This window comes from Brachyistius frenatus, unplaced genomic scaffold, assembly GCF_029030835.1.
Source record: "Brachyistius frenatus isolate BFR_SWC_R1_liver_20210118 unplaced genomic scaffold, ASM2903083v1 Contig_36, whole genome shotgun sequence".
Classification (NCBI taxonomy): Eukaryota; Metazoa; Chordata; class Actinopteri; family Embiotocidae; genus Brachyistius; species Brachyistius frenatus.
Window position 1 is genome coordinate 2,999,953 of NW_027210635.1, and position 19,495 is coordinate 3,019,447.

Consider the following 19,495-nt stretch of genomic DNA (forward strand, 5'->3'; position numbering starts at 1 on the left):
TGTAGTTTTATTATTAACCAACATACTTAGAGCATTTCTTACCAAAACGCATCGTCTCTTTTTCAATATATTGATTCCATTTCCTTCTTCAAAAAACATCTACAAAGTCAATGTTCTGAATATTTTAAAAAGCTGGATTGTTTATATCAAGGTTTGCGAGCTCGTGGCCGTCTCCGCCTTTGCCAACACATTGCCAGCAACTGTCAATCAGTTGACTAGTGCTTAAATAACGGACAGTAGCCTCCTGCCTGCTCATGCTAGCCAAGCCTGGAAATGCAAGTAAAGCACGAGGCTCACTCTTACTATTGGTTGAAACCTCCACAGGGTGCCTTTAAAAGAAGGGTGCTGTTTGACTTCACACCGGCAGGTTACAATCCAACAAGCCTTTCCATCCAAGGTTTGACAAAACGTATTGTAAAGTTTTATTCCATCAGATTTGGGAAGAAAATTCACAGGTGTATGACCAAAAACATCTTGATACACCTGTAGTGTACAAAACCAGCTCCAATGACAAAATATTGAACTCTTATTAGAAAACAGAGATGTGGTTCAGTTGTTTGGAATGAAACAAAATTAGTCAAACATTGAAAAATCGCAGTGTCTCTAAATCATTCAACTTAAAGAGCATGAATATCAAAATGCACAGTTGCATACTCCTATATAAAATATGTCATTTTAAAGCTAAAAAAAAAAATCAAAAGCAGCTTCACACAAGTGTGAGAAACGGGGCGATGCAGTCCCTTTGATCAGTGGAAGATCACGTCAACACTCATTCCTGTGTGTTGGTATTAATGTATCATGCATACTGCAAACTAGTTTCTCATGTAAACCACTATAAGAAGCAGATCTAAGATTTATGTGGCAGGCCTTTCAGTGATGCACACCAAAAACCAAATGCTTTTAATTGCCTCAAATCAAATAATGCAACATTAATGATGACAATTTGCTTTGCAGACCTTTAAGTGCTAAATCACCACTAGAAAAAGAGAAGCGCAGCATATTTCACACGGTGCTCGGTTATCTACTTGGCAAGGGCGAACCCCACACGATCAGCGTTCCTGTCAAACACAGTGTAGTACTTCCTGATGAACACATCTCCCAGGATCCAGAGGGGCCCCACAGGAGGTGGGATGTCCATGGCCATGAAGCCCGACAGACAGATAGACACACCCATCTGAGACTCCTGCGTTAAAAAGGGGAAAGATTCTGCAATTTCAGCAAAAACAAAGCTACTTCATATCATTTTGGTCATTTAGTGTCCATTGATCTTCCAAAGACCCTCGTGTGTACATTTATTTACCCCGGAAAGAGAAAGTACATTTCACTTTTAACTGGTTTAAACAAATACCTTTACGACATAATCTTCTCCAGTCAAGCTGAACATCTTCCCTCCAATGTTGAAGGAGATGACGGGGAGAGATGGAATCCTCGTACAGTCAATTATGTACTAGGGGAAAGAGGAAAATATGCTGAAATGTCTCTCATAACTGAAAAAAAGAAGAAAGATGGCGTGACTTTTTGTAACACTTTTCAACTCTACCTCTCCCATCAACAGGGGCAGAGCTCCAATGGCTGTCTGCAGCGCTCTCACTTCCTCCGCAGGACCCACGATTAGGGATGTTCCCGTGTCGACGATCGCATGGCAGCCTGCTTTGCAGAGAGTCAGCTTGTTACCGATGTTAATCCTGCCGGGAGGGTTAGAGAGGGACCAGCGGGGTGGGACCGAGAGACAAGAGACATCGGTTTATGTCCCAAACACCTGCTTAGAAATTTGCCGTGACGTTACTGCAGTGCTGCCCTGACGACCAAACAAACACTCATCTACTGCAACTTGAAAGGAAAAATGAGCTTTCCACATGTGCATCTGCTTCGAATGACGCCATGAGAGTGAGAAAGGTGTCCATGAGAAATAAAGAACCGAAAGTGTGACGGCTCTCACTTCACTAATCCAGTTCCTCACAACAACGAAGCCACACAAGGTTCTTCCTCACCCGTCCATCTTGATCTGCCAGTAGGCCTTTCGCGTCACGCCAACATAGTGCAGGTCTCCGGTGTAGTGCTGTGGGTCCGTCCCGCCCAGCGTCAGCTCTCCTCCCACCGCCGCTTTCCGGTCTCTGACAGGGTCAGAGAAACTCACTCGAAAGCCACCAAAATGTGTCAACTTGTTTTACAACTAAATACTCCACACACATTTCAATTAACAACTGAACGTGAAAAGTCAACACCAATGCTGTGCTCCAAATGGCGTACTTGTGTACGAACACTCACTATTTTGAGTGCATAAGTGCGTTCACACGGTCGAGTACAGAAACATGCAGTGCACTACAAGTATCTGGATAATGCACTGAAAGCGGTCCAAAAAATTAGTGTCAATTGCTGCATTTCTTTTTCACTACTGCAGCTGCTAGAAAGAGGCCATCAGTGTGATTATTGAGTCTATTAAACAGGGGGCACGAAAACACGTTAACGTCTGGGTAAAATAGTTAAAGCTGCAGATGTTTTGGCGGGTGATGTATTCACGGTCGGTGCAGAACAGCAGCGTGCGATTTAAAACAACCCTATCCTGTCAAAATTCCTGCACTCCTCAGATAAGAGTCCTGACATGGAAGAAGTGTACCGAAGGAAGTGTGTCATTTGGAACGGAGCACAAGACTCTTTAAAATAGTTAAACCGATAAAGCGGGCAGCAATACTAGAACTTTTAAATGTAATATTTCTGACATTATTTATTTCTATTCCTTTGTGCCCGTTTTGTCATAAACCAACCTGCTTATGTGGAAAGAGAAAATGTTCTGAGGCAGCAGCTTGGCAGCCATGGCCGTGTCAAACACCGGGGTGACATTAGCTACAGATATGGACGGGTACGCCATGCCCAGCACCCCGTCGAACCGCGCGATGGCAAACGTGATGCCAGGCTGCTTCACTGCCTCGCCAAACTGTTGGCTGGGCACAGACATGCCTGCGACCTGCACGCAGAGGGAAGGGTTAGTGTGTGAGAGCGCTTTTAATGAAATGATAGGAATGGCGTGATCACCGAGAAGCAGGAATGCAACAAAGGGCTTTGTGAGAAAGAGGGAACGTGAGTTTGTGTCTTCTTAAACTCACAGTGACCGTGTCCCTGCTGATGAAGCCCGACAAGCTGCCTCTGCCGTACCGGATGTCGAACTTGGTGCCGTTCTGAACGTATGTTGTCGACTTCCTCGAGTTGTAACGATGATGAACCCCTAATAGGACGAGAAAAAAAAACTTTTTTTTTTTTTTTTTATATTGCAAGGTTTTAGAAAACAGCAAGTTATTTATTGTTTCAGAACGAATTAACAATGCTGCTATTAGGAACAGTTATAATCTAGCTTGAAAATGACCCAATACTAAATGAGGCTTCGTAACCCCAGATAAGCACGTACAAGCTTATTGCACCATTCACACTTCACGTAAACAACTCTAAAATGAACAATTAAAAAAAAAAAAAAAAACACACACACACACACACAGTAATGAGTCATGCCTCCCCAAAAAACAAACTGACAGCAGGCAATATCGAAGAAGGAGCACTTGATGGAGGGGACCCAGAGGTTGGAGGAGCCCGTGTCAAACAGCACAGTGAAGTCCTGAGGAGGAGTTCCAATACTGATCACCCCGTAGTACTGGGCCTGAGGAGACACAGGTTCAGGGAAAACACTGAGATATGTGCTGCGTCTGCATCAGAGCAACAATAAGACACGTGGAGACATTTTTACACATCAAGTGAAAGACAAGCAGGATGACACAGGTATAACTAATAACAAACTTGTGTCTTTTACATGTAGGCGTGCCTTCAGAGGAGTATTGTCTAGCAGTGGGACTGCAGATTACAACCAACAAAATCAATAAATGAATGTGCCCAAGGACCCGCTCCCCGTGAAGACATGACGGGTTCATTCTAAGATAAATAAAACACAATGATTCTTCGTTTCAGTTGATTATAAACTAATGAAAACAAAATTATGAATATTTAATTTGATTTCTGCCAATATATCTTTCTAAATCCTACACACTGGACATTTAAGCTGTGGCAGCATTAAGCATATATCAGAGTAGCAAACCTAAATATTATGCAGGTGTTATTGGTGTTTAATCAGTTACAAATGAAAAAAACAATGATCTAATCTTTGCAGTTCCATCTGAACTTATTTAAAAGAACAATATTATACAATTCACATTCATTTTTTGATTATAAAGCAGGTTGAGGTGATATAAAAATTCTGGAACGGTGAAAAATGCACAGTGCATATTCAGCCAACATGCCTTTGGGACTTAGGTTTGTGATGTCACAAATTCACACGTGTCCACAATCAGCAGAGCCCACGTTCCAACTATTTTGCAAACGTAAACACAGTGATCAGTCCGAGGCAGAGCTAGCAAACTACAAAACCAAGAAAAACCTGTGGTTGGCCTGGGCGACTCAGAAATGAGCCAGTCAATCAGAAGACAGAGGCAACGATATCAACATGTTCCCCTCACTGTTTTGTGTCTGTGAAAGACAGACACACAAAACAGCCTGTTCTTGGTAAGGCTTTAAAAGGTAAGCTGAAGAGACATCTTCCTCTCTAAGACTATGTTGAGATGCTTTTTGATACTTTAAAAAAAAAAAAAAATCACAGAAATACCCTCCTGTAGAGATCTAAAACACAGGAAAAGTGTAAAATATGGACCTCTAAATTAGAAAAGAAAAACTGATGTCAACCCATGATATTACGGGTGCAAAATATTTACTCAATACTTGACTTTTTTCTGGCTGGCAGTGCTTCATTAAACATGAAGAGAACCCTTTTCACTCTGCTACACAATTCGAGATGGACATCCTGCACATTCGTAGCCTCAACAAAATGACAGACATTATCAAGTGAGTTACCACCGACATCCGGTGGAGACTAAAAATGAGTGAACTGTTTGTCTGAGTTTTACTTTTAACGGAAGTACTGTGTAGGTGTAGGTAGCTACATACATCCATGAAGTTGGTCAGTCTCTCTACAGGCAATCTGAGGGAATGAGAGTTGTCTGCTTCTTCAGCACTCTGCGACAAAGCCAGGAACTCGTCCAGAGACATCCCATGTTCGCTCATCAGGCGCCGCAGGGTTCTGGTTTTATACAGGGGAACTCTGTAAAGACATTTTTATTGAATTAGCCGAAATGTCCCACACACACACACACGCACGCACGCATGCACACACACACACAGCTATGCGCGCGGGTCACGCTGCATGCTGGTAACAGAGGAGCACTCTCAGATCCACTTTCTACATGCAAATCTTTTAACTGCACAAAATGTAAAGCTGCCAGTGTAAACTTGAACTGCACCGATGTCATCAATGCCGGCAGCATTAATTGGAAACAGGTGCGTAAAATATGATGAATAAGGAAGTTCAGACACGCGTATTCATTCATCAAATCAAATGAAGTTACATTTGTTGTTGTTTGTTGGTGGAACCGGCAGAAATATTAACACAAATTGCTCCAGAATGAGCTAATCAACGTTATTTACCTTATAATGGCGATGCATTGTGTTATCAGCAGAGTCCCAATAAATAAAAGGATCTCGAGTCGTGTCATTCTTGTCCTCGTACTAAAAAGCCCAGTTTTGAATTGTTTCCGACACTGATAAGTGCGCACAAGTTGACTTCTATTTAAACTGTCGCAGAACTGAGAACCCTTCGGCAATGTCCGCATTTACTCGGCTTCCCCCGCTGTGTGGGTCCGTGATTGGAGGAAAGTAATCAGTAAGGTGTTCTCATTGGTTAAAGAGTGTGGCCATCATTCTGCATTACAAACCGATGCACCAGGTGTCACCAGGACTTCAATCATAAAGCGTACATACCAGCGCGGTGCTCAATTGTTTGAAACCGCAGCCGATAGAAATCCTTCTTTAAACAGTTAGTTGAAGAGCTACTTTTCCCCACAGGATATATAAATGCTCGTCTAGTACATACTGTTGCGTGAAGGCTGCTTTTGGGAAGACTTATGAATGACAATGCCACTCTACTCAGGGATATTGCAGCAGTTTATGCACTTTATCCAATAACACCGTAGTGGACTATGTACAATTACCATTATCATTTCCACCATGCACAAATTAACCATTTTTTTGTATCTGTATGTATGTCTTAGCTGTATATATATGTCTATTTATGTTTTACATTATGTCTGTTCATGTGTAGCCTACTTTTTGGAGTCAAGTGTAAACATACCTGGCCAATAAAGCTGATTCTGGTTGTATCAGAGCTGGGCACTGGGAAAAACAGAGGGACACAGCTGTGTGAGGTCACATCCTGCTTCAAATGCTAGCTCTACAGCCCTGTCACTTTAACATCTGGTTCATGTAGTCTTTTGAATGTCTGGTGTTGGCCCACCTAAAGAACATCACAGGCCCCTTCCAGGATCTCCTGCAGTTTGGTTACAGAGCAAAAAGGTTACTGCCACTGCACTTCATCCAACACTGACACATGCAGAGGTTCTTTTCGTGGACTTCAGCTCAGCATTCAACACCATCATTCCAGAAATGATCTCTCCTGAACGTATCTCCCACGACCTGTCAGGTGAGGCTGGGGAAATGGTAAATAGTAAATGGTCTGCACTTATAAGGTGCATGTTTACCTTTTTTCAAAGCCGTTTACAATTTTTGCCTCTCATTCACACACACTCGCACAATGGCGACGGAGCTACCATGCAAGGTGCTCGCCTACTATTGTGGGCAACATGGTGTTCATTGTTTTACCCAATAATACTTTGGCTTGTGGATAGGAGAAATAAGGGATTGAACCGCTAACCTTATAATTAGTGAAAAACTTGCTCTACAATGAGTAGGAAGTCACTTCTGGTACACTAACAGCCAGCATTGGTGCCTCTGAGCCCTCTCGTCACTACTCTTTACCCTGTGTACCAACAAATGCATCTCCAATGGCCCAATTGTTGCAGACAACACTTCAAACATGGGACCCATCCAAGATGGCGATTCATCTGCAAATTGGTTGACGGTCAAACGGCTGGTGCAGTGAAAACAACTTAGAGCTGAACACATTAAAGACTGTGGAGATGACAGTGGAATTCAGGAGACACCGCTAGGCACATCTCACCCTTTCAATAACCAACAGCACTATGTCAGCAATGGAGAGCTTCAAGTTCCTGGCAACTACCATTTGACCTGAGGTGGGAGGCCATCCTCAAAATGGCAGAAGATAATTTCTTTCTGTGGCACCTGAGGAATAGTGCCATGGGAGCTGTTGAGCCAGTAACACTAGGACAGAAAGAATCACAGATGCTCCCCTGCACTTGTATTTTTCAAGAACCACGAAATGGACCGGGTAAGTTATAATCCTCCTGCCTTAGACATAACCAATTAAATTAAATTAAATAACAATTCCTCCCCTCTGACAACAAAACAGACAAAGGAGCTGTTTGCTTCCTCATTCCATCGCCCTCATAAACATTTCAATCGTGTCATCTGCTGTTTAAGAGGATACACCCTGCTTAATGCCCAGAAATACTGTATTATTCAAAGATACTTCAAAACATGTTTCCATTAATTTGCATATCTGACACTGATTATTGTTGTTTGAACAATACACACCGGCACTTTGTCTATTGTTGTCTTAATCTGTATACACATATTTTTTTTTAATCTGAATATTTCTTGTGTATTGTATGTTAATGTTAATCACATCGTTTATATATTGTCATTATTCCTTAAGAGTCATCCGCTGCCAGAGCGAATATTCTTGTGTGTGTTAACATATGTGGCCAATGATCTGATTTGGATTAAAACTTTCCAAAATATGCTGCAGTGGCTGGGATATCCTGATTTTTTTAGTAGGGGCCAAGTTTAAAAACAAAACTGAATCCCACTATAACAGCATCTTTTATTAGTCCGTATAGTGAAAAGTATGTGATGTACTCACATTTGGAGTGTTCTTTAAGGCAGTTCAATATCTTGGGAAATACTTTCTTTCTCAGAGTAAAATGGGAAGATCATTAGAGTAGTTGTACTCTTTTTTTAATCTGATTTTATTTTTATTTTTTTTAACTGGAATTACTTTCTCATTACTTTGCATTTGAAACGGCTATAAATAGAAATTCCCATTAAATGCGGCCTTTTCTGGCACAGACTCATGACGTGAGAAAACAGTTGGTGACGAAAACAAACACTCAGTTGGCCTGTTAAACGAGTTTTACATATAATTCCCAACACAGAAAACACAAATACTTTGACATACAGAGTGACAAGTTCACAGAAAAACTAACACACACACACACATCATCATCATCATCATCATCATTAATCATCAATCATCAATCAGAGTTTGAGTCACTCACAATAAGAAAAGCTTGCCCCGTCAAAAGAAACCATAAAACCTTAGGATTATGAATTGCTTTGTGGTTATAGTTAGGATTAATTCAAGCAATGGTGGTTGAGGTTAAGTAAATATCCAGGGCATTAATGTAAGTCTGTGCAATGTCCTCCCAACTGGCACTGGCAAGTGTGTGTGTGTGTGTGTGTGTGTGTGTGTGTGTGTGTGTGTGTGTGTGTGTGTGTGTGTGTGTGTGTGTGTGTGTGTGTGTGTGTGTGTGTGTGTGTGTGTGTGTGTGTGTGTGTGTGTGTGTAAACTTTTGAGTGACAGTCTTCTTACCATCAGTGTTCTAGATCAAAGTTATACAAAACAAAAGGATCCACCCACATCACACACAGGTGTATTTATAGAGAGGCAGAGGAGGAGGCATCAGTGGCCTGACAGGTACACTAGCATTGCAACACATGGGATTCAGGACAGTAGAAGTTTCTAAACTGGAGCATGGTGGTAAGAATAAGCTCTTTTTTTGTATCTAAATGGTTGACCTGATTAATTTATGTTCTAGAAAATACAGTACATGAAGACAACATGACAGAAAAATGTAAAAACAGCTATTGTAGTCTCATTGGTCTCATTTAAGATAAGTGGCAGTGTGATACCTTCCTTTTGATTTAAATGCACCAACACTGAATAAATGAGTTGAAGAAATTGGATAACATATATGAAGCTGTATGAGTTAACTATTGGGACAAATAGTGAACTTAAATCGAACCCTGTACATTCTGGGAACGTATGAGACAATATGGGGGTGCAAAAACAGTTTCACTGGGCAAACCAGTGATGACACAATGTGAATTTAGCACATAGTAGTTTGCTTAAAATGCTTGTTGTGCGATTCCACTTTTTAATAACTCTTAAACTGATAAGATCAATTTTAATTTATGATTACAGCCCAAACCCAGCAGAAATCAGTGAAAACATTGGTCAAAACCTCAGTTTATATCCAATTGAATATAGGTCTACACTGAGGGGCACCTATGTATTAACTACAGCCGCACGGTGGCACATTTCCTGTAAGCTTTCCTGTCAGGAAGACGGAACTAGTTTTTCAGAATGGTGTCTCATCTCATTTTTAATTAAATATAATTATACAGATTTTTTTTCTTTGACTGAAAAACCGCGCTTCAATCTCAGTCAGTCTTCATTCCAACAGTCTTTCAGGAAATCAGTCGAGAAATATGTCTATTTCCTGGAAGGTTGTGATTCGTTGCAGCATGTCTGGTTGTAAACGATGAATATATTATATACCTAACATTGTATGCTTTTGTTTTCATTGGTTTTGATTGAAATCACAAAACGAATACCCTCAGACAAGAACAGCTAGAACAGGCCTTTTCAACAGCGAGCATTTTGACTTGTCTTTGGGGTTACTAATAACATTACTGACGGCTCTGTCCTATTCTGGTGTCCCTTTGAGTCATACAACACCAGGACCCTGGTACTGAAGCAGCTATATAAAATTAAACCATTATCAGTTGTATTATTTCTGCAGGTCAAAATCTCAGCTTTGAAAAAAAAGCCCTATTTGATTTTTTTTTTTCTTTGATAAACAGCATTTAACTTGCCTTATATTCACAAAATTTGAGCATATTCATTGTGTGGTAATTGTATTACAAAATAAACAAATAATATTAATTATTTTGGGATCAGCTTGGGATCATGCGTCACTAAGTGCAACTTTAACTGACGTAAGAAGGGCTTTAATTTCTAATCTTGATTCTCCCTCCAGCCAGAATCTAGCACAAAGGCCTTCATTGCTGAATATTATGCTTGTAAGTTGCATACTGCTGAATTAACTTGTTACATCATATTACCACCAAATAAACCTAAAGGTGGGATAGGAGAATGCCTTAGAAAACACACATATTGACAGAAATGGTGGTTATTGGCTCATTTCTACTCCAAAGCCCCCAAACCTGAAGTGTAATTTTTCCATTTTTCCAACTCCTGACTCTAAACAGAAGATGTGTGTGTGAATTATTTGGTATTTTGAAAGTGCGGTTGTGAACGGGCAGGTAAACAATAGATTTCCGTGACAGACAATCATTTTTTATAGTATACCTGAATTCATGCTTGGAGATAATGTGTTACAGAAACTGTGACAACAAACCTGAAAGTTTCCTGGTACATCACAGTCAACAAGCATTTTCCGTAACTTGTCTTCATGTATACACAGAGAGAAGCACAGGGCAGTGGCAATTCAAAACTACCCACTGGCTGTTTGACTTTGCTCTTTATTTAATTGTTCTAATATCTAATTTCTGCCACTGTTTAAACCCTGAAACCTTCCAAACTCTCCAGGACAAACTACACGATGGAGTCTACTATCAGAGGCACAGATGAGATCCTGCAGTCTCTCTACGAAGACCCAGATGCCTTTTTGGTAAAAACTGATTTGTGATAACAGCTATCCATCTGAATGCACAGATTGCTGGGTGTTTTGTCTGTGTCTGCTGATATGTGCATGCCATCAAATTGTTCCATCTTTAGAAGAACTCTGTACATTCAGAGTTGGTGTGAAAATAGGAATTTCAGGACTTATGTTTTACTGTATTTAACTTGGGCTATTTGTATTTTTCTTAGTCAACAGTTTTCCTTTAAACTAACCACTGCTGTTTTTGTAATGTTAAGTATGCGTGAGATAATATTTGTCATCTTCATGTATTATTAAATTTTGATTCCCAACCAACAACCAAACAGCAACTCTCAGACTCTTTAGACAAAACCCAGCAATAAGGTTGATTTGAAATGTCTTGACACTTGATGAGGGTCTCATATTAGCTCATGATAGTATATATTAATTCATGTGAATTAATATATTTCTTGTCCTTTTGTGAACAGACTAACGAAAATACAGAGTACCCTGCAGACTACAAGACGCCCCGTCCTGTTCGTCCTCCTCCCGAGCCACCAGAGAGCAAACCAGCAACACCCAGACCAGCAGTCAAACCACAGACTTATAAGAGGACGAATGCCAATTCGACTGTGACGGTATGTCATATTTTAAAGACATTACATTTTTGTTTGTATTAAAAGTATTACTGATCTCAAACACCTTGGGAAATTTGCTTTGAGAGTTGCATAAAAAGACTGATACCATTCTGAAGTATTGAAGTCCTGCCATCATTGTGAGGTTGCCAGATAACCAGCAGAGACTCCAGGCAGTTACTAGGCCTACTCCCAAGCCAATAAATAAGAATAAAAGCAAAATCTTGTTTTTACATGTTGGTTTTTGTACACATGAAACAAACTAAGTTGTTTTAATTAGTGAATTTTAGAGGTGCTGGAAGGTAGACTTTGTTAGCTTTGACATGAGCTCAACCACCTGTTTCTGTCTGTTTTGATTTTTTTTTTTTAATGTTAAGCTAAGATAACCAGCAACTTGTTGGACATACAGACACTAAAGTGGCATCAATCTTTTCATCTAACTCACAAAAAGAAAGCAAATAAGTGTTTCCCAAAACTATTCTGATCAAAAACTATCAAACAATAGTCTTAATTTAATGCTTTAATTTTGTACATTGTGATTAATACAAGGGTTATTGATTATTATGGTACTTAAAACTACATCTGGTTTTCTCCCACTTAATTTTTCTGCTGTAGTCTCCGGCACTCTGTACTAAGGAGAAGCCTCCTCCTCCTCCTCCTCCTGTTAAGCCTAAACTGCATCCTGCCTCCCCTTTCTATTATGGCAGACCACCATCTGCGATGAGTCTACGATATGAGGTGAGGCTTGCGTGTTTTATTTTTCTTTCATCCTCATTGAAATATTAAACCATTTCCTGGGGCATAACATGCAGTGTGGCTTCTTTGAACCATTTGAAGGTACATACAATTTTTGCTCTGAATCAACAACAGAATAAGAGGACATAGAAGCTCACACTTTCCAAATTAGAAAGCTGTATTTTGAGTTTTTTTGGTCTTATATTGTTAATATTTCATTTGCTAGTGCTTCTCTGAGGCATCATCGCAATCAAAGTGTTCCTCTATCAGCCCTGTGCAACAAACTCCCGTGTCACCAGCTCTTTCTCAAGAAGCGCTGAAGCTGTTAAGGAGTTCAGACGGTGCACAGGTAGGTTGAAAGCTCAAAGTCATGAATTACACAGTTTTCTGTCATTTGGGGTAATAGAAACCTTATTTTATTGGAGTTTTGGTTGGACTTTGTGTCCAACTCGTCAATCAACTGCATTTATGCTCAGCAACCTGTCCTCAAAAGACAAAATGCAACATGAATGTCTTACATTTTTCAGGCCGCACATCATACAAGCAAACCTGTTAGACACCAGCTTTCGTCACTTCACTGCTCTGCTTCCGGGTGTGAAACCCCATCCTCACAGGTATGAGAGCCACTGCAGAGTTGATGGCAGGCGATGAACTATTTTTTTTGGACCTGTGTCAAAACAGCAAAAAAGGGTGCAGAAACACATGCGTTTGTTCTGCTGTCATAGAAAATCAGATACATAAGAACTTATTTTGTCCTGCATTTACTGTTAAGTCAACATGACATGCAGATTTTTGGTAAAGCTGCCCCTGTGTTTTTGAAGCCTTAAAAGGATCCCTAACACTGTCCAGAAGTGAGGCAAGAAGAGTTTAGATTCAGAAATATGTAACATTTTCATAGCAGGGTATAACAACATTCAGACAATCCTTTATAAAACTCAGGTAGTACCACAGTGAGACTCAAGAGGATTCAAATATAAGATCATTCACGTTATTAACAGCACTGGACAATAGTACTTTCAAAAAAGCTGACAATTAAAACAATGTCCTTCATCTATTGCAGATCAGACCGCCACGACCTTCGTTTATTCCGCCACAACCACCTTCACTGTACAGCACATCAGTGTACAGTGAGATCGATCGTAATTACTACTTGAACGTTGTGCCAGGGGAGACAGATGAGATGGTGAGAGAGACTGTGTACACTGCGCGCGCGCACACACACACACACACACACACACACACACACACACACACACACACACACACACACACACACACACACACACACACACACACGTTTGTACAGCTAACTTTGTGAGGACATTCACTGACGTAATGCATTCCCTTGCCCCTTACTCTAACCTTAACCTGGCCCTAATTCTTACTTTAAACATAAAACCAAGTCTTAACCTTCATACAGGCCCTTGAAGAGGTGGGAGGAAGTGAAGACCAGACAAAATGTCCCAACTTTGCAAAATGTCCTCACACCGATGGTCTAAAACGAAAACTGATCCTCTTAAAGAAAGTTGTAAAACACACAAAGCTCTGTAATATGTTTATATCAAACACTACCAAAAAGAATAATGCTTCATTTTGGACTACACTACCAGAGGACTGACTTTTCACGTCAACTGACCTCAGAAGATGGGAGGGTTCTCTTAAGTGGTTTACTTTACTGCTCCTCTCCCTTTGGTTTGTTTGGTTTCCACTCTTACAGGATTAGTTCTCTTCATTGTACAATTATCCTTTAAGATAAACTGTATGTACCTCCGGGACACAGAGACTACATTTTAAACCAGAGACAATAGTCAGTAACCTGTATCTCATCAGAGTTTTTAATAAGAAAACAAATCTGTTTTTTGTCAGGACATCTCTGAGCTGTTGAGATGGCTGAAAAGAATGTCGAGTGAGTACAACATTTGTTGTATAGATGAATATTGTGTAATTAACCTAAAAGACGCAACAAACGTTGGCATATGTCATTTTTTTTTATTGACTCTCAATAGTGTGGATTAATTCATTTTTAAAGAATTGTGCAAAAGAAGTGTGACGCTGGAAAATTTTGAATTTCTTTTTCCAACAAAGAGCATTATTATTAAGTATCTAATCTATCTCTGTGTGCTCATTCCAACAGTGTCTGATTTCATGGATCTGCCAGTATATGACCTCAGTATACAAGTAAGAATCAGGTAACAAGAAGAAACTATTATAAAGACGTTCTTTTTTGTAAACTGGCAACATCATTTCAGTGCCCACAAGAGCTACAGGTTTTTGTTTTTTCTTTCACTGTCCCTGTGCAGATCATTTGAGCAGAGAGCCATGAACTTGAAGAAGGTCATGCGTCTCTACAACCTTCTCATGATGAAACGCAAAGAAAACCTACAGAACATGATCAAACAGTTCCAATCCATCTGTGCTCTCCTGGAAAAGATGCAGAAGAAGACCAAAAAGATCGGCATCGCTGGAGGCACGACAGGTGCCGTGGGAGGGGTGACTGCAGTGCTGGGAATCGCCTTGGCTCCGGTGACCATGGGTGCCTCACTGATTGCTACAGCTGTCGGTGTCGGTATTGTGGCATCTGCTGGGGGTATAGGTGCTCATAAAGCTAACGCCAACAACAAGGTGGTAGACAGGAAAACGGTTGCAAAACTAGTGGAAGACTATAAGACAGACATTGGCGACCTGGAACGTTGTCTGGATTTCATCTTCTCTGGGATGGATGACTTGCGAAGGCACAACATTGCCAGGTTAAAAATGGAAGGAGTTCACCCGGATGCAGTGAGGGTGGCACAGGTGTCATATGCTGTACTTCAGAATATCAGGAACAACAGGGAATTTGTTGCACAGACAAGTGGGGTGAGATCTGGGCATGTGCTTCAAGCTTTTGCGCTGGAAATGGATCTGTATTTTACAAAAGAGAAGCTGAGAAAGTCGAGCAAATGCAGGTTTTTGGAAAGAGTTTCTCAACTGGCTAAAAATCTGCAGGATCACTTAGATCATCTGCTTCACATGTGGGAGATGTTTTCTTAAATCAAAGAACTCCTTTTAGTTGTTGCTTTTGTATTTGTGTTTGTACATATGAGTATGTGTGTGTGTGTTAGTGTGATTGAGAGTTTTAATGTTTTAGATGGCTATTAATTACTTGATTACTTAGCAGTTAAATCATGCCTTATTTACCAGTTAAATGCTGTATTTACTACTTAAGTAAACATATACATACTACACATTTCTTGTATGGGAAAATTCTGATTCTCATTGTAAATACAGTACTCAAAATTGTAGTGAAATAAATGAATGGAAATCACAATGTATCAAAAATGTTTCATTAATAAACAGCATTGTGTCACTGCAACATGCAGTTGTTTTGACACGAGCTAGTGCAGGGAACGCGGAAGAAAAACACAGGCGGAGTGATAATGCGGGCACTGCGGAAGAATACCGCCACTCCTTGTTTTGGAGCTCTATATTACCACCGCGCCACACCGTTCACCATTTTCCCTACCGAGCAGCAGCAAGCGAAGAAACACTATTGTCGGACACCGCTCGATTGGTCGAAATGGCAGTGTGAAAGTGTGCAGCGACCTCGCAGCAGCCAACAAAACAGTGCATCCAGCCAGTGCACTGAGTCACTTCTACTTCAGCAAAATGTCGTAAGTATTATTTGTCATAACATTTGTCGGTGACAGCGGTCTGTCTGGCTTACAGGGGCCTGTCGTCTTAACAAGCCTGACGTTACTTTTATACAACTCTATGAATATCTCTTTATTCGACTATTTACAATTCATTTGAAACACGACATGGTCGAATAGTTGGAACGAAATGATTTTCTTGTAGACCGTTTTAAAATTGAGGACGAGGAACTGACAATGACGTAACGCGAGACATTTAACAAGAAACGTTGCATTTGATGTAATTTGCCCGAATTGTCTCGCTACATTGTATCCGTCTCGTTGTTGAGCGCGTCGTTGCTCCATTTGAACTCAAGAGTAACTTTTGTTAACGTGTCTGCCTGCGAGTGCCAACGTGGCAGACAGAAAATGGTTCGTTTCCTCTGTGTTAAAATGGCGGCTTTCTGTAGGCGGATTGAGAACAAAAGTGTGTGTGTGTGTGTGTGTGTGAGGGAGGACGACGGACTCCGTGACCCTGTTTTGAAACTGACTGACGTCAGAATCACGAGACCCGGTAGCTGGGTGGAAACACGTGACGTGGAAGCAGGTGCACTGCAGTCATGGGGGCAGTGTTGCTAAAAATATGAAAGGATTTTTGTCTGTTGGATCTCTTAATCACCGTTTTCCTACTTGGACAAATTCTCTGCGCACAGTCCAAAAACACTTTAAACTCTAATGTATTTCAGGAATATTAAACTGTTTGGGTGTTCACCACAAATGTTTTCTCTTTTTTTCCCCCAATCTTCAGGTCCTTTGTGGAAACCCTCAGCACTGCTGCATTCGACAGCATAAAAGAGTTCTACGCCACCCCAGCATCGTCACGCACCCCTTTTGTGACCAACAACAGCCACTATGACCATGATGATGACAAACTCACAGTTTGGCCTGGAAGACATGGAGGCCCTTCTCTGGGGGCCTTCCTCTCCCATGGCTGATGCCATGGACTCCCTATTGTTTCACCCTGACAAAGAAGAACAACAGGAAGGAGGAGGGACATCACTGGAGGGGGACACTTCACCTGTGTCACCCCTCACCTCCTCATCGCTGTCTTCTTCCTCCTCTCCTCCTCCCTTCTACTCTCCTCCCTCGCCGCTGGCCGTCCTCCTCCATGGGGACAAAGCCGGGACAGAGTCTGACCTGATCTCCCTCCCTTGGTTGGGCCAGCCTGGTCAGCTGAGATGCAGCCAGACGCTCTCAGGTGACAGCAAAGGTAATGAGTGGAAAATGCACATGTACTTATACATACTGGAAATAGTTTATCTTTTTAGTACAGATGGCTCGTGTCACTGTAATGTGAATAAAAAAGTGATTAGCCCATTAATAGGATGCCTTATTTCCCTTCACAGAGGACATGTTCAGGGACCTGGACTGGATGGCGGAGAAGATGGACCTAAGTGAGTTTGACCTGGACTCTCTGATTGGCTCCTGCAGTCCTGCTGAAGAGTCCCCCAGCGCTTCAGAAGACCTCCTGGCCTCCTTGGATTGCTCCATGGAGCTTGATTCCCTCCCACTGCCAGCTCTCTCCACTCCTGCGCTCTCAAGTCTTCCATCTGCTTCGTTTCCATGCGCACCTCCCCCCACCCTTCCCACTGTCACCTCAGATCCTTGTATCATTACAGAGGACGAGCCTGAATCCTGCACTGATGGGCAGGAGGTCCCCCTCTCTCCCCTGTGTGTCCCAGAGCCACAAGAGGAGCTGGAAATCAAATCTGAGCCTGCCTCTCCAGACCCTTCTCCCTCAGTGATTAATTCTCCCTCCTCCCCAGCCTTCACCCTAGACCTGGGCAGTGAAGTGGATGTCTCGGAGAGCGAGGTGAAGCCGGTGGTAGCGTCTGTGCTCCCCCAGGTCCCGAGGATCGTACTCTCCCTTTCGCCGACTCGCATCGTCCTCGTGCTGGCTCCCAAAAATAAAGTAGGGATCGCCACCACGTCAGAGGTCATTCGTTGCTCCCCACCAGCATCCCCTCCACACAGTTCCTCCAGAAGCAGACCGTACCCCGAGCCCAAATACAAAGCTAGCGCACCCTCTCCCAGTATCGACAGCGTCAAAGTCGGTGCAGGTGGAGCTGAAAGAGCAACTGTGAAGGCCCCGAGAGACAAGAAGCAAAAGAAGATGGAGCAGAATAAAACGGCTGCCACGCGGTACAGGCAGAAGAAGAGAGTCGAGCTGGATGGACTTCTTGAAGAGCACACCCTGCTGGAGAGGAAGAACATGGAGCTGACTGAGAAGGTTGAATCTATGGCCAGGGAGATCAGGTATCTCAAAGAGCTGATGGAGGAAGTCAACCAGACGAGGCTCAAAAAAGGTCTTGGTGCTGACCCTTAGTGGTTGGAGCAGCTGTAACAGATGAGGTGGCAGAAGTGATATGAAAAAGATTTTTTTTTTTCTTCCATGCAAACACTTATCAGTATCGTATATGTTCTGCCCACACAGCACGTCTTGGATGCACAATCCAATAAAATTGGTGTTTGTCAGATTTTGACCTTTCACATATCCAACTCCAGTATGAAATATAGAATACTTTGTCCTGTAGTTGTAGTTTCAAAGAAACAAGTATTTTCCATTAAGTATATAAGCCTATGCGATGTTTCTTGTATGTCATTATTTCCTTATTCCTGGAACTTCATAACCTCTCTTTAGGGTGTGTTTTTAATGTTTGTATATTATAACCATTACATACCTGTATTATGATTCTCTTAATAAAGAGTCTTAAACTGCACTAATTTGTGTGATTTCTTGTGAACATAATGTTGTTTGGCTACTGAGTAAATATACACATCATTTAATAGCGCTGTCAAACTTAAGGAAGGCGGGAGTGAATAAGCACGAAGCATCCTACTGGTAAGGAACATGAACCCTGCTGCAGGACTAAGACTCGACCTCAAGACCAACCAACTGGTTTAAATTGTCAAAAGGATTAAAATAGTGCAGATATGTTATAAAACCGGTGCAACTTTTCATAACCTGTCTGCCGCTGACTCGTCTCAAACCCGGTCTTTGTAATTATTATCTGAGCAGGAACAAAGAGCCTGTAGATGGCCATCCGAGTGGTGCCTCTTCCACACAAATGAGGATAATGGAGGCCGCCTGACCAGCAGCATGCCGCAGAGACACGGGTATTCAATCTAGCGACGGTCATGTGACGTTAACAATGCTATTTCTGAGTACGGGAAACCAGTTTCAGTTGTAAACACGTCTTGTTTTAAGTGTTTTCACAAAGTTAAGACGCTTCCTAAAGGTTATAATTGGAATCTTGAGGGTTCACATTTTATTTGTCACAGTCCCTTGCCAGACGGGGAGCAGCAGGAGGGGGAAATAAAGAGTGCTGACTGGTGCTGACCTCGGCAAGGCTTGAATAATATTACCAACAAAACTGTGTGCATTTATCCTTCGACTGTTCCGAGGTGAGCACACAGTAATTGGCCTGGGCTGTAGTCCAAACAGCTCAGGGGTGATCCATATCTCTGAAGGCACGCCGAAGTCAAGATGGTGCAGAACTAATAGGCAAACCGTGGGTTACTTTGTGTGGACGCTGCAAATGTTAATGCCATCATTTACAAAGGTTTTCAGGGAACCCAAAACACTAACTTTAAAAGTTTAAGTATTGGTTCTTTTTTCTGGCATTGCACAAACGGCTTGGACATCCTTTTATTATTTATAATGTAAACCCCGCCTCTGGGAGTGCAGATAACACTATAGGGGTATTATTTGACATTATTTCTC

General features: G+C 41.7%; 3 protein-coding genes across 3 annotated transcripts; 2 read left to right on the forward strand and 1 right to left on the reverse strand.

Moving 5' to 3' along the window:
- Positions 1-393: 393 nt before the first annotated feature.
- napsa (napsin A aspartic peptidase) lies at positions 394-5,700 on the reverse strand. Its single transcript, XM_069701410.1, has 9 exons — positions 5,521-5,700; positions 4,984-5,137; positions 3,526-3,649; positions 3,105-3,223; positions 2,766-2,965; positions 1,992-2,114; positions 1,541-1,685; positions 1,349-1,447; positions 394-1,183 (listed from the first exon to the last, which is right to left on the reverse strand). Exons 1-9 carry the CDS (start codon positions 5,586-5,588, stop codon positions 1,022-1,024), a joined length of 1,194 nt encoding a protein of 397 aa, XP_069557511.1. The 5' UTR covers positions 5,589-5,700; the 3' UTR covers positions 394-1,021.
- Positions 5,701-8,759: 3,059 nt separating this feature from the next.
- LOC138622533 (uncharacterized) lies at positions 8,760-15,222 on the forward strand. The gene is made up of 9 exons (XM_069701409.1): positions 8,760-8,827; positions 10,682-10,763; positions 11,222-11,371; positions 11,984-12,106; positions 12,330-12,452; positions 13,164-13,286; positions 13,970-14,009; positions 14,238-14,292; positions 14,404-15,222. The coding sequence occupies exons 2-9, from the start codon at positions 10,695-10,697 to the stop codon at positions 15,131-15,133; spliced, it is 1,413 nt and encodes a 470-aa protein (XP_069557510.1). The 5' UTR covers positions 8,760-8,827; positions 10,682-10,694; the 3' UTR covers positions 15,134-15,222.
- Positions 15,223-15,580: 358 nt separating this feature from the next.
- atf4b (activating transcription factor 4b) lies at positions 15,581-18,138 on the forward strand. Its single transcript, XM_069701415.1, has 3 exons — positions 15,581-15,753; positions 16,520-16,981; positions 17,118-18,138. Exons 2-3 carry the CDS (start codon positions 16,624-16,626, stop codon positions 18,095-18,097), a joined length of 1,338 nt encoding a protein of 445 aa, XP_069557516.1. The 5' UTR covers positions 15,581-15,753; positions 16,520-16,623; the 3' UTR covers positions 18,098-18,138.
- Positions 18,139-19,495: the final 1,357 nt, after the last annotated feature.

Excerpts from the sequence above, each read along its gene's own strand:
- LOC138622533 (XM_069701409.1), top strand. The coding sequence starts at position 10,695 with ATGGAGTCTACTATCAGAGGCACAGATGAGATCCTGCAGTCTCTCTAC. Across the intron at positions 12,453-13,163 it reads GGAGTTCAGACGGTGCACAG|ATCAGACCGCCACGACCTTC; the intron begins GTAGGTTGAAAG and ends CATCTATTGCAG. Across the intron at positions 13,287-13,969 it reads CAGGGGAGACAGATGAGATG|GACATCTCTGAGCTGTTGAG; the intron begins GTGAGAGAGACT and ends GTTTTTTGTCAG.
- atf4b (XM_069701415.1), top strand. The coding sequence starts at position 16,624 with ATGACCATGATGATGACAAACTCACAGTTTGGCCTGGAAGACATGGAG. Across the intron at positions 16,982-17,117 it reads GCTCTCAGGTGACAGCAAAG|AGGACATGTTCAGGGACCTG; the intron begins GTAATGAGTGGA and ends TTCCCTTCACAG.
- napsa (XM_069701410.1), bottom strand. The coding sequence starts at position 5,588 with ATGACACGACTCGAGATCCTTTTATTTATTGGGACTCTGCTGATAACA. Across the intron at positions 1,686-1,991 it reads TGGCAGATCAAGATGGACGG|GATTAACATCGGTAACAAGC; the intron begins GTGAGGAAGAAC and ends CCCTCCCGGCAG. Across the intron at positions 1,448-1,540 it reads TGCCCCTGTTGATGGGAGAG|TACATAATTGACTGTACGAG; the intron begins GTAGAGTTGAAA and ends TCTTTCCCCTAG.